Raw genomic sequence first — 13,734 nt, forward strand, 5'->3', positions numbered from 1 at the left:
TTCAGACTACAAAGTAGGGTTCACCCTCTTGAACCCTCCATCATCTCCTGGGCCCCATTCTCTGGTTACAGCTACTGATCTTTGAGAATATCTCTTGTTTCAATCCAACGGCTATGGATGTAGAGCTCATCATGAACACTCTTCACCACAGAGTACACAATCAATACCCAGTGATGATTGTACCTAATAACCACCACGTAGACCGCCTTGCCATCAATTAGGTGTTTTTATTCTCTTGGGATTTTTTCCCTTCATTTTCCATTTTCTCTCTCTTCTACGTGTTGATTGAGATTTTTTTTTAAGATTTAATTCCTGAATTTATTAAATATTCATATTTAAAATTTAAAATCATAGTCCGTAAACACTTTTAGTTGTAGTGATTGAAAGCTATTGGTAAAAAAAATTTAAAAAAAAATTAAAAAATCTAAATTAAATTTATTGTTGAATAATAGAAAGTAGTACTTGTGTGTGTGCCAACGTGTTGACTGTGTTTATTGTGCATTTGATTCAGAGCATTTAAAGATACGGAATTTCCCTTCAAACTCCACCACCGCAGAAGCCACGTTAGGCTGTTTGCCAATTCCCATAATGGAATTCAAATCAGATTTCTAAGTTTCGAGAATGCCCAGATCATCCTCCCTGCATTTGATACAAAACCCATTAAAAAAGGAGACAACTTTGTCCAAAATCTGCATAATTTAGCTCTGTTTTCAGCTCCAAAACAAATCCTACTTCATTTGGCTTGGTTTACAACGGATCTTCTCTCATTAATTAGTCAATAAACACACCCAATGTTTGGCCACTGCCACTTATTCTTCATTTCCTTTATGAACTTTTCTATGAACAACAAAAATATAATCCCAATCCCACTTGATATCTAAAATTTTGTTTTTGATTTTGTTTTTCATGGTCACCCTTTTGCTTTCTCTGTTCTTTTCTTATTGCTGCTGAAAGCGTACAGGTGTCGCACGCTTCTTACATAGCTTTCTATTCTCCGTCTCTGTCTATCCTCCAAGTGTGCACTTTTGGGTGGATAATTTGTTTTGGTCTCTGCTTCAAATATATTTGCTCCGATTCTTTTAATGGCGATGGAGGTTTGTCAAAGCTTTTGATGCCTACTTCTTGCTTCTCTTCTCAGGTGCCCTTTCCTCTTTACTATCTCTATTTTTTTTTCCCAAATTTCTACTATCCCTTTTTACTTTTCTCTCTTTTGCTTCACTTCACGTGGGGTTCCTCCAAATCTTTCCTTCTTGTTCTTCAAAGTTGGTGTTCAATTTTAGGGAACACCCTTTAAACCAATCACACCCAATAGCCATGGATTGTGAAAGTTGTAAGCCTTCGTGCTTGGTTTACTGATTTTACTCTTCAAACAGTTCAATTCTTCATCTGGGCTTCAATTTTGGCTCCTCTCAAGTTATTTTCTCGTGCTAATTTTGGGATGTTTCTTCATTTTGTTCCCAAATTTCTCTTTGCAGCACTTCACCATTGATTTTCCTTTGTTCTTTTTGGCTCTACCCCTTGTTGAAATGATGTCTTTTAACATCAGATTTTGGAGTTTTTCTCGTTGAAGATCACTTATTTGATTATTTGTTTAGATGTTTGTATCTAATTAAATCTTTGATTTAATTTAGTTTTGATTTGATTTAGTTTTTTATTTATTTTTACCAGGTTTTTTCTAGATTTTTAGGTACATTTTTTAATATCTTTTTATATTCTTATATATAGAGTCTTTCATAATACAATCTTCTCATCAACCATTCAATCAATCGATCGGTGTACCTTGATCTAAGCTTGAACTAAGCTGCTCAATTTTAACCATGACTACCACTACAAATCAAAACAGAAAGGAGAAATTGCTTAACCAGGTAATTTGCTGCATAAGTTCTTCTATCTTGTTTCTTTTGCAAATTACTACTCTTTCAAGAATATGAGTGTTCATGTCAGGTTGTAACCTTGGAAAAGCAGTTGACATCATCAATCCTTTCAAAAGGGACATTGCATTCAGATGTCAAAGATCTATACCACAAAGTTTGTTCAATTTACGAGAGAATTTTCATGAGTGAACGCGAACAACTAGAGCTTCAAGATGTGGAATATTCTCTGTGGAAGCTTCATTACAAGCTCATCGACGAGTTTCGAAAAAGGATAAAGAGAAGCTCTGCAAATGCAGAGAGCCCAAAGTTGGGGACAACACAAAGTCCTAACAATCATGTTGCAGAATTTAGATTGTTTCTATTGGAAGCAACAAAATTCTACCAAAAACTGATATTGAAAATCAGAGAATATTGTGGGGTTCCAAAAGAAGGCTTGTTGTATAAAGCATTTGATGCCTCGAAAGGTATCGATCCGAAGAACAAGAAAAAGACATGTCGATTCTTGTGTCATCGTCTTTTGGTTTGCCTTGGGGATCTTGCTAGGTACATGGAACAACATGAAAAACCAGATGTTCATTCACATAAGTGGTTAGCTGCTGCTACTCATTATTTGGAAGCAACAATGGTTTGGCATGATAGTGGAAACCCCCATAATCAGGTAATCTTATAATCTCATATGACCTTTTCAACCATGATATCAGATACTATTACTTGTTTTACTCATCTGTTCATGTTTCTTTCCAGTTGGCTGTATTGGCAACATATGTTAACGATCAGTTTCTTGCTATGTATCATTGTGTGAGAAGTTCTGCAGCCAAAGAACCGTTTCCTGATGCTTGGGATAACCTTATTTTACTATTTGAAAGAGTAAGTAAGACTCATTTTGTACTCCATTTTACCTTTTGGGTCTAATCCTCTAGGCCTTCTACACATGTTTAACTAAGTGACCCTACAGAATAGGTCATCTCTTCTGCCTTCCCTCTCTAAGGATGGCCAGTTCGATTTCCTAAGACCGTCCGAGAAGTGCTGTTTCGAGATGAACTCACAAATCAAAGACGATCACGAATCTTTAGAGACACACTTTTTTCCTCTGCTCATCAGAACATTGGGTTTCTTTTTCATAAAATCCAGGTACGTTAGCCGCTCGAACTTTCGGTATGGATTTCACTGTTGCATTTGTAGCAGATTTGTCTTATGAACTCTTGTTTCATGCTTTACAGTTTGGAGGAATTCATAAGTACATTTTCATCCATGATGAGATGGCTGGATGAACTCTTGTCTTTAGATGATTCTGAGTTAAATGTTTCATTAGAGTCCTATAAGCTTTTGGATTCAGTGAGAACAGGTCCTTTCCGAGCCATTCAAATAGCTTCTGTATTCATCTTCATGGTACAGAATCTTTTTAGCAAATTTGATATGAATGATGAGCACCAACTTGAGCTGACTCACTTGGCTTTGGTTGCTACCTTTATTGTCATGGGACGTCTAGTTGAGAGATGTTTGAAGGCGAGGCAATTGAATTCGTGCACTCTTTTACCCGCTGTGCTCGTCTTCGTCGAGTGGTTACCGAACGTTCTTGATGAAGTAGTAAGATATGGTTATGATGAAAAAAGTAGAAGCTCCATGGCTTACTTTTTTGGTGTTTATGTGAAGCTTTTAGAGAGACTGAGTATTAATACAACTGAGGCAGAGTGTTCTCTTGATGTCCCTCTGTGGGAAGACTATGAGTTAAGAGGCTTCACACCTTTAGCCTTTGCACACGAACCATTGGATTTCTCATCCCACTGGGAACACATGAACAACTTTGAATTGGGAGCAAAACACCGTGCTTACCGCATAATTGTTACTGCCACCAAAGTTTCTAATATGGCTAATGATTCTCCAAAGTGGATAGTTTATGATAGGACGTGGAAGGTATTTTACACACAAGAACAAGATGAACTGGAAGAGCCAACTCAGGATGTCTGTGAGAAAGATACTCTTCAATCTTTCCCTGTTGAAGATGAAGAAGTCATTCTTTTCGATCCGCTCATGAGGTATAATTCTGCACCAATCTCGATCGTAGGGAGCGACGAAGCTTCACCGAAAAGCAACGAGGCTGAGACAATATCTTCAGATGAGTGCTTGAGGCGTGCTACGTCGCTACTTATAGAACAGACACAGGGCCAGAGGGATCCCTTTACTTTTCATACAGATGCAGAAGTACATCAAATATCAGAAGCCTCCATATCTACAGGGCCCCCCTCACTTAGTGCCTGGGTGCTCAACAGGGGTTTTAGTATTAACACTGATAGAGAAAAAGGGACAAATGGTGGTTTGCAGCCCATTGATGAGTTAACTCCGGAGTTTATAAATGGTCGAACCGAGAATTGTGCTTCGAGTCCGAGCTGTGAATCTGGAAAATCGTATCGTTTTCCTCCTCCTCCTCCTCCCTATTCTGTCCCAGCACCATCAGCCCCTTGTTTACCTGATGATGCTGTTTGGTTTAATGGTACCAATGCTACAATCTCTGGTGGCCAAATCTGTAGGGACGTGGACCGAAATGATACTTTGTCAAATGGTTTTCGAGGTAATTGGGGTCCCCCTCATGCTACACATGAATATAGTCCCTTGATTACTGGTTTTACGAACATGTGTTCGTCCACGCATCGAATGAGTTCGTCTGAATGGCTTCGCCAATATAGGGAGAATCACAATCTGGATAGGGTGAGTAATCAAGTATTGGCAGTTCCCTGCAATGCCTCTAGAAATGATACTTCAAGGTATGACCATTTGTATCAAATAGGATATCAGTTGGCTTCTAATCCAACAATGAATATGGAGAGTCCATTTTTCCATCCAGCATTCCCTTCAGCTTACGGCGTAAATGACAACCAAAAACACATGCTCGGCCACGGTTACGCGTCGCCCCCGCCGCTTCTGCTGCACCTAAAAGATAAAGAATGGAAGCTCCAGAAAGATGCTGCTGCCTATATGGGGAATTGAGGACTTTGTCAGATTTTGATCATCATTCAACATTTGCTGTTTCCAGAAACCAGGAACATCAAAGAGTTTGGTTTTGTATATAGGCGTATAGAAAGTTGGAAAGAATTTCACCCCTTTGCAGTGAGTTAGTTTCAAGTGAATTTGTATTTATATAATTATCTCACCTCAACATTGAACAAGATTGCTTCATGTCTGATGAGATATTGTATCCTTCTTCTGCATTTCATAGAACACACAGCTGAAGAATTCTCTGCCAAAATGTAAGGTGGGTATTGCATCAACCACCTTTGGGATGGTAATCGATGCCTTTATCCATTCAACTATACTCAAATTCGTTCATAGTTCATATATTATAAATGTGATAGTTTGTTAATAGATCTTCTATGTCAGCATGTTCTTTTTCTCTGTCGTTGTTCTGTTTTCTTGAACTTTGTCAGCATGTTCGCGTTGCATAGTCATCCATAGCTCCTGGTTACTGGTCCACCTCGGCACACACTGGCCTCGAATTGACAATATGTCCTTGTAGTTTGCATGGCCTCGAGTGCGACATTGACAATATGTCCTTGTAGTTTGCATGAGATCTCACAATTCATCCTTTGAGAGTTCAGTGTCCTTGCTGGTACACAATTCACCCCTTAGGATACCCTTTGTAACCGTCTAACCGTCTAAGTTAACAGATCAATCCTATCATCAAATTGGACAGCACCACAAATTGATGGGGAGTTATGTGGAGTCATAAATATTGTTGAGGGCACGTCGAGGCTCCAAATCCACCAAAAACGCTTCCCCTTAGCATGCGCCCTGAACTCCCAAAGTCAATACCTTCCCTTCACATCCACGCAACCAAATAGCTTACCAAATATATACCCACATACTCGTTTTGTGAGGTAAAGCCAGAAAATAATGCAAGGGGCTGCAGCTGCGTCCAATGAAGAAACCAAACCCACACTGATCCAACCAAACTGCCCTCGCTGCGACTCTTCCAACACCAAGTTTTGTTATTACAATAACTACAGCCTTTCACAGCCGCGTTACTTTTGCAAGTCTTGTCGAAGGTACTGGACTCATGGTGGCACTCTCCGTAACGTCCCCATTGGTGGCGGCTCTAGAAAGCCAAAGCGCCCCAAAACAATACCCTTTTCTTCCCCTTCTCCGGACACCCTCAATGCGCCGCCGTCTCTCGCCCTAGATGCTGGTGGACCTCTTTCCTATTCCGGTGCTGGGTATCACTCTACTTTCAATGAATCGTCTGTGGGGGCTTATGCATTTGGATTATCCCACAGCTTTGATCATGGTGATCATAATACGATGTGGACTACCATCAACAACTCCATCAATTCTTGCTCTGCAGGTAATTACGAAAATTTAAGCTTAGAAACTGAAAATGAATGCTGTAATTTGGTCCAAAATGATCATGATCATCTGCCTCCCTATGACCGCCCCATTTGATTTCATTTTAGACTGCTTCAAAAAAAATGTTGTTTTGACCTCGCATTTAATATCCATTACAAGGGAAGCTATTTGTTTCCATGTAATCCTGTTTATAATTTCAGTTAAAATGAAACTTTTATTAGTCCACTTATGGGCGCAAGCTTTCATTTTCGAAAAAACCTTGCATCAATAGAGATGTATTTCTTACTTGTCAACTAAATATCATCTCCTAAATTAGTCAACGTCTGCCCAACAATCCTCAACACATATTACAAATATGAGTAGGGAGAGAGAACCTTGTAGATGTATTCTTACCTGGGGACGTGGCCCAGCAATCCTCAACACATATAGTTACCGATATCATCAAGTAGGGATGGAGAAGCATTCTCCCTCTCTTGTTTTACTTTCTGTTTATTTTTGCTGGGATCGAGTTAAGATTACCGGGATGGAGAAGCATTCTTCGTCTCTTATTTTACTTTCTGTTTATTTTTGCTGGGATCGAGTTAAGATAACTGGGATGGAGAAGCATTCTCCGTCTCTTATTTTACTTTCGGTTTATTTTTACTTGATCGAGTTAAGATTACCATAGAGATTTCACATCTTCCAAATTTTTCTTATTGATTTTATATATTTACTTTTTTAGAAAAATATTCTTTTTAAAAAATTCAAATTTAATGGTCCTAAATGTTAAACATCAATTTCAAAATTTCAAAAATGTAAATTAGTTTAGTTTTTGCAGGTATATAATCTTCATCTCTTCCATTAGTAATTGTCTCATTCCAAATCGATATCTATAGGTTAAATGAACATCTAGATCAACGATAATTCTTTTCATTATTTTGTCTCTTTGGTTAATAAGGCTAGCTCGTTGCATGCATGCACGTGTTTACTTTTTGTTTGGATCTTAAAGAAGAATGCACCGAGCCAAACCCACCAAGAAAAAATGGAGAGAATTAGTGATAATTTGATTGAATAAATTAATATGGTTTTACCAATCAAACAAAGTAGCTTACAGCATCTGATACCACGCTCATATCTCAATTGATATCATGACAATCCCCGTTGATGCATTGCAAACGTTGAATTTTAATCAACTTGTATATTATGATTAATGTATCAAGTTTTTGGGCGACAGAATCTTATCGTAAAAAATCAACTGGTTCGTCAATTTCAAATAAAGTGGTGGGCATCATGGTTTCTGAGTAAGCCAGAATATTGTTGGGTCTGCCACCTCACATCCCTTTCAAAACAATCTTCATTGTTCTTAATAATTCAGAGTTTTGTCCATTCAAAATGACAAGAAATCAATTCTAAATTTGTTGTTTCTTGTCACCACTTTGAGGAGTGTCGCATAATTTCTGCAAATTGTTGATTGGGATTACTGTATTTTGAGTTTTTTTGCAAGAAATTTGAATGAATATGAAAGGGTTTCATTTTTGGATTTGATACTCACTCGCACACAAAAGTGGCTGAGAGTTGGCTGAAAAGGAGAACGGTTACGTTTGGCCTTGCTTGTGGAACAACTCTTTGTTTGACTTCCAAATCCCATTATGTTTACAAGATAGAGACCCTTCATGCACGCTTGCTTGCCTGCCTTGCTCGTTTTGCTGATTAGATAGAGATAATTTACACGTGTTGATTACTGATTACATTTGCCTTCACTTATGGTCAAGATGATGTGAAATTAGAGTTGTGAGAGAGATACAAGTGTCATGTTACTTAACAAGGTGGCAGGTTGCTGCACTTTAGATGGTAAGAGTTAAGTAACTAAAAGCATCACTATCTTACGTTCTAATCCAAATAGCATGGGACGTGTGGGATCATGTATGACTTAGTGAGATTCAACTTGCCAAACTAAATATCTTAAACGGAAGAAAAAAAATCTAAAAAATACTCTTAAAATTTGAATGAAAATGGTTAATACTTTATTTTAAAAATTTCTTGAACTGAGTTTTCAAAATTTTCAATTAAAAATTTGTTAGAGATTCTTTTAAACATTTTACCAACTTCAAAAATAACTTTAAATTTAATTAAGAAATATTATTAATGTTAACCACCATATTTTAAAAATATTCATGAACTTCAATAAGTAGCATTCAAAAGTTTAAAGATAACCCGACATAGGTGTTAAAAAAATAGTTTTAGTTAATATATTGTTCCTAAAAATTCTTTAAATTTTTTTCTACAAAATTAAAGGGTGTTTTTTAAACATAATACTCGGGTATTTTCGAAAGAGTATTAGTGAAGATTTTGAAAGTTTAAGAGTATTTTTGAAAAATTAAACATTTAAAAGAATTTTTGAGATGATGTATTTAACACTGATTCGACAGGCCTGTTTTTGGGCCAAGTACAGAGTGATCCAGTTGAGAAAAGCCCATGTAGTCTCCCAACAAAAGGGAGTTTATTTTGTTTATTTATTTAATTTAAAAGGGAATACAATGAATTAAGAATGAACTTCAATGACCATTTTGATTATTTCTAGTTTTTATTTTATTTTATTTTATTTTTAAAATTTCGTAACTTTTTTTTATAAAAAATATATACGTTCTAAATACCTAAAGAAACAATGTAAAAGAATAGGCAAAATCAATCTCTTCCATGTTTTCAAACAAAAAGNAAAAAAAAAAAAAAAAAAAAAAAAAAAAAAAACTTTATTCTTTGAAACTAATTTTTAATCCAGAAATTAATAACCTTTTGTATGAATTAATTAGGAAAGTTAATAAAAATGATTATTATTAAGAATAATAGTAGAATTGGTAAATATTTGATAAAGAAAATGAATGAAGGCAAGAATTTGAGATTTAGCATAGGATGAGGTGAATTTAAAGTGAGATTAATACAAATGTTTTGAAAGACCCAAATCTCCCCCCCGTCTCTATACCACCACACCATTATACCCAGCCCCCCACCAAATAAACAAAACTTTAACCCAAGTGGAACATAACTTATACCAGCCCCCACTAAACCCTACCTCAAACACCCTATATTTACAACGCAACCAAATAAAACCCAACTTACTGAAATTTAAAAATAATAAAAAAAAAAAAAAAGGGAATGATCTCTTGCATGGGAGATGATGACATTGAAAGTCAGGGATCCGAGGTTCCTCTCAGCGCAAAATCCATATGGGTAATGGAAAATGGGAATGAAAAATGAAAAATTCTCCAACTTTTCGTGGAAAAAGTGAAAATTTTTCAATTTGGATCATATCCTTCTTGCTGCTGACATGAACACTCCGATCCCCAAGTTTGCTCCTTTATTTTGTACTTCACAACCAAACCAGACCCATTAAAGTTCACAACAAGTAGAGAAGAAGAAAAAAATGAAGAAATTGTAAGATCTAGCGAAGAGATGAAGGTGGGGTTTAAATTAAAATTCATTTCCCCCCTAGATGAGAGAAGAAGTGATAGATGAAGCAAGATTTTCGGGATCGTGCCATGTTTGAGAGCTCCAATTACCGTAGAGTGGATTATGATCATTAGATTGGGTAGCAATTTCATCCGCTTGATTCTGCTGATCATCCCAATTTAGCCTCTTCATCCCATCTTCCAATTTCACATCTTTCACATTCAGCCCTAATTGATCTCCACCGTTGGATCCCATCACATGATCAACTTGTTGTTGATGATGGTGACCAAACGCTGGAGAAGCTAGGTTATTACCAAATAGATTCGGATCAGTGGATTTGAACCCAACACCATTGGTGAACTTGGAAGCAAGCAATGAAGAAATGGAGGTTGAAGAAGATGGGTTATGAGCAAATAAGGTAGAATAGCCCGAAAGGAGCGAACTTGAATTGAACCCATTAAGATTAAAGTCCCTATGATCAATATTAGGAGAACAAAACCCTAACCCAAGTGGATTTAAATCATACCCGGAAAATGGAACGTTGAGATCGGAGTTGGAGGCATAAAACATATTGGGACAAGAAGTTGAAGACGAGGAAGTGGAATCCGGGGCCGGGGAGGTGACGGCGGCAGTAGTAGTAGTAGTCGTCGTCGTAGTTGTTGTCGTCGTCGTAGAAGAAGGTCTTTTGAGGCGCTTGTTTTTCCGGCAGCCGCCACCGACAGGGACATTCCTCAAGGTGCCACCGCGGGTCCAGTAGCGCTTACAAGCCTTGCAAAAGTGGCGAGGCTGAGACAAGCTGTAGTTGTTGTAGTAACAAAATTTGGTGTTTGAAGAGTCACAACGAGGGCACCGGAGAGGGTCTTGTTGGTGTTGTTTGAGTTGAGTTTTCTGATCATGTTGTTTGTCCATTACTAATCCAGAGGAAGAAGAGGGCATGAGATTATTCAAACCCTTTTGATGATGNTAAGTCTGAATTAAGAGAGGATTAGAGGTAATTAGATGAGGGATGCATTAAAGTAAAAGGTTAAATAATATAGCCCGGAAAGGGGAAAGTTGATAGGAAGAAGAGGGTTAGTGAGAGAGAGAGAAAGGTGAGCATTAAATGGTAAATGCATTATTGAGGGTTATAATTTAGATGACTTTTGTGGGCATCTAATTAAAACCCCTATGGGGGTTTTGAATAGGGGAAGGCAAATGTGCATATTTTTTGTTTGAAAATTGTAGTGTAGGACAGGTTTGAAGAGGGAAGTATTCCTTTTAGGCATGAATTTGGTGATAATTCCAAGAGCAAGGGGACAAAACAGAGTAACATGTGGGGGTGTNTGGTGATGATGATGATGATGATCATGATCTAAACTTGTTGTTGGATGATTCTTCATCTATGTGAAAAGAAAAGAGGAAGAACATACACATATTATTCCAATCCAAAGGGAAAGCAACAAAAAAATTAAGGGTATGGTCAATTTTTGGTTGTAATAATTTGAGAGAGAGAGAGAGACAAAAAAAGAGAGAGAATTTACTTACTTGTGGCCATTGGTTAGCTGATGAAGAGATGAGAACCATTTTGTCACAGTTTCCCAGCATTTCTTTTTGGATCTCTCCTTTCTCTTACACCAATTTTGTTTGGAAACAAAGTGTAAACAGACAAAGAGTAGGTGATGAGGGAGGGTTTTATTTCAAACCCTCTCTCTCTCTCTCCCTCTCTCTCCGCCTCTCTCTCCGCCTCTCTCTAAGATGGGGTTGAAAATATTATGACCAAAAAATTAATTTGAAGTCATTGATGATTATATGTATAATTTAATGAGAATTTCACGTGGTGTGTGGATCTAATTTTTTGAATCTCTCACTTTCTTTATTTCTTTATGTCTGAAAAAAACAGCTAAAGAATGTTGAGAAACATTCAGAAATCCAATAAAAAAAAAAAAGAAAAGGAGAAATAAAGTTTCAAGAATATTACAGAGATGAATCTCGAGAGGTTCGAGAAAAAAATGGCATGCATTTCGAAAATTTTTACGACAGTAACAAGAACGATTTAAGAACAATAAAATATTATATCATCTAACGAGTAATCGATCGTCTTTATCTATCTTTATGTAATATTTAGTTTGTGTTGGAGTAAAAGTATAGAGAAGGGAATCCCTAGAGTGCTCAATACCCAATGCAAAGCATCTCACCCACATTCCCACCACTTTCACCACCTCCACTTTAACCCTCCAACGCTTTCAAAGCTTTGTTTCACTGTCCGGTTGTTTTCAGAAACAGCTTTCCACAGAATCTATAATATTTGGATTAAGGGATAATTAAGTCTGAATTAAGAGAGGATTAGAGGTAATTAGATGAGGGATGCATTAAAGTAAAAGGTTAAATAATATAGCCCGGAAAGGGGAAAGTTGATAGGAAGAAGAGGGTTAGTGAGAGAGAGAGAAAGGTGAGCATTAAATGGTAAATGCATTATTGAGGGTTATAATTTAGATGACTTTTGTGGGCATCTAATTAAAACCCCTATGGGGGTTTTGAATAGGGGAAGGCAAATGTGCATATTTTTTGTTTGAAAATTGTAGTGTAGGACAGGTTTGAAGAGGGAAGTATTCCTAAAAAAAAAAAAAAAAAAAAAAAAAAAAAAAAAAAAAAAAAAAAAAAAAAAAAAAAAAACATCACTTTATTCTCAAGGGAGTGGCTTTAAGAGAAGGGCATAAGGAGGCTTTGAAGGCCATGTGGTGGGCAGCTCAGCCTCGCCCACAGCCTCACCCTCACCCTCTTACAAGGCCAAGATATAGGGTGAAGAACAAATGGATTTTGTAGTAAACCAAGGGATTTTCTCGCTTCCCCTAACATTCCATCATTATTCCCTCACCCCTTCTTTTCTTTATTGTTCATGGAATTAGGGTTTAAGATTATTAGTTTGTTTATGGGTTATGGATTATAATATAGTTGCTCCCCCAACTTCTCATTGTTTAGCTTTACAGATCGTGAGAGAGAACGAAAGAGATTTCCCGAGGTCAGGCTTCACTGCTTCAATTCATATGCATCTGTGGTGAACTTAAGCCGTTACAATGAGAATTCAAGGTCGTAACTTTTTTAATATTATGTCTAAAGATTGAAACTTTGACGAGTAACACTCGAGATAACATAACGAATCGAAAAAAAGGAAAGAGGGGACCTCTCCATCAACTCATACATTGGGTTCAGACAAAGATCTCCATACCCATTTTGGTTGGGTGCTTATTTGGACATCCACTTTCATATTACACTTCCCTTTGTCCACAATACAATTTAATGGGAAATTATTTTATGAAAAAAAAGCCCTTGAAATCTTGAAAATAATTCAAAAAAATCTCCCTCTAATTAATTATATTGGTATTTGGGTGTCAATCATAACCCCTTTTCAATGATGCCTCACACCCACTTCTTTCTCAATGACACCCAAAACGTTCTTCTTATTCAATCCTTTTGTCTCCTCTCATTTTTATTCTTTTTGACAATAACATTATGCTATGAGTAGGGCAAGAGGGGGAAGAATTTCAAATTCTCCCTATAATATTCAACTTCATACCAACATTATTAAATTCATCGTAAACTCGTTTAGACTCGTTTAGTTAATAAAGAAAAATCTCTCACAACCCTCTCTTTATTCTAGATCGATTTTTGCAGATTAGATGCAGATTAGATGAACTGGTTTTGTATATTAATATTAATTAGTGGAGGAGAGTTCCCATGAGATGGTCAAACTTGGGGAATTGGAAAATTCCAAAGAAGTAGTGCCCTTTGATGGCCTTTATTTTAAACAATTACTATTTTTCTAATTTTTTTTAAAGGAAAAATAAAAATTCAAAAAAATAGAAAAAAATAGAAACTCAAAATCATGTGTAGATCTAAATCTTAAAAAGAATATGAATTGGGCATTATTGTACCTAAAAATATAAACTATTATATTAATTATTTAATATATATATATATATATAAGTGTGAGGAAGATTAGGTGTTAGATTATAAAATATGAATATGTCATCATTATATGGATCTTACAATTATCTGCTTACGTTAAATTAAAATTCTTTGCCTTTGTAACCTTGTTGTCGTCCATTCAGTGTGTAAT

The 13,734-nt window shown here is 36.5% G+C and overlaps 3 protein-coding genes across 4 annotated transcripts; 2 read left to right on the forward strand and 1 right to left on the reverse strand.

Annotated features, from left to right (window-relative positions):
* Positions 1 to 590: 590 nt before the first annotated feature.
* LOC111783169 (protein SMG7L-like) lies at positions 591 to 5,243 on the forward strand. The gene is made up of 6 exons (XM_023664067.1): positions 591 to 1,138; positions 1,726 to 1,865; positions 1,945 to 2,532; positions 2,619 to 2,741; positions 2,830 to 3,005; positions 3,095 to 5,243. The coding sequence occupies exons 2-6, from the start codon at positions 1,818 to 1,820 to the stop codon at positions 4,857 to 4,859; spliced, it is 2,700 nt and encodes an 899-aa protein (XP_023519835.1). The 5' UTR covers positions 591 to 1,138; positions 1,726 to 1,817; the 3' UTR covers positions 4,860 to 5,243.
* A 231-nt stretch (positions 5,244 to 5,474) lies between these two features.
* On the forward strand, positions 5,475 to 7,496 carry LOC111783525 (dof zinc finger protein 1-like). The gene is made up of 2 exons (XM_023664453.1): positions 5,475 to 6,210; positions 7,426 to 7,496. Exons 1-2 carry the CDS (start codon positions 5,763 to 5,765, stop codon positions 7,494 to 7,496), a joined length of 519 nt encoding a protein of 172 aa, XP_023520221.1. The 5' UTR covers positions 5,475 to 5,762.
* Positions 7,497 to 9,070: 1,574 nt separating this feature from the next.
* Positions 9,071 to 11,482, reverse strand: LOC111783691 (dof zinc finger protein DOF1.4-like). Of its 2 annotated transcripts, none has more exons than XM_023664610.1 (3): positions 11,163 to 11,482; positions 10,969 to 11,017; positions 9,071 to 10,603 (listed from the first exon to the last, which is right to left on the reverse strand). In XM_023664610.1, exons 1-3 carry the CDS (start codon positions 11,220 to 11,222, stop codon positions 9,678 to 9,680), a joined length of 1,035 nt encoding a protein of 344 aa, XP_023520378.1. In that variant the 5' UTR covers positions 11,223 to 11,482; the 3' UTR covers positions 9,071 to 9,677. The 2 variants fall into 2 exon arrangements, with proteins under 2 accessions (XP_023520378.1, XP_023520377.1); XM_023664609.1 differs by having other exon boundaries at positions 9,071 to 10,601; positions 10,964 to 11,017.
* Positions 11,483 to 13,734: the final 2,252 nt, after the last annotated feature.

The sequence above is a fragment of the Cucurbita pepo genome, chromosome LG20, assembly GCF_002806865.2.
Source record: "Cucurbita pepo subsp. pepo cultivar mu-cu-16 chromosome LG20, ASM280686v2, whole genome shotgun sequence".
NCBI classification, from domain to species: Eukaryota; Viridiplantae; Streptophyta; class Magnoliopsida; order Cucurbitales; family Cucurbitaceae; genus Cucurbita; species Cucurbita pepo.

Coding starts and splice junctions, on each gene's coding strand:
- LOC111783691 (XM_023664609.1), bottom strand. CDS start 11,222: ATGCTGGGAAACTGTGACAAAATGGTTCTCATCTCTTCATCAGCTAAC. Junction 11,018..11,162: donor CAGCTAACCAATGGCCACAA/GTAAGTAAATTC, acceptor CTTTTCACATAG/ATGAAGAATCATCCAACAAC.
- LOC111783169 (XM_023664067.1), top strand. CDS start 1,818: ATGACTACCACTACAAATCAAAACAGAAAGGAGAAATTGCTTAACCAG. Junction 2,533..2,618: donor GTGGAAACCCCCATAATCAG/GTAATCTTATAA, acceptor GTTTCTTTCCAG/TTGGCTGTATTGGCAACATA. Junction 3,006..3,094: donor TTCTTTTTCATAAAATCCAG/GTACGTTAGCCG, acceptor CATGCTTTACAG/TTTGGAGGAATTCATAAGTA.
- LOC111783525 (XM_023664453.1), top strand. CDS start 5,763: ATGCAAGGGGCTGCAGCTGCGTCCAATGAAGAAACCAAACCCACACTG. Junction 6,211..7,425: donor CATCAATTCTTGCTCTGCAG/GTAATTACGAAA, acceptor TTTGGGCGACAG/AATCTTATCGTAAAAAATCA.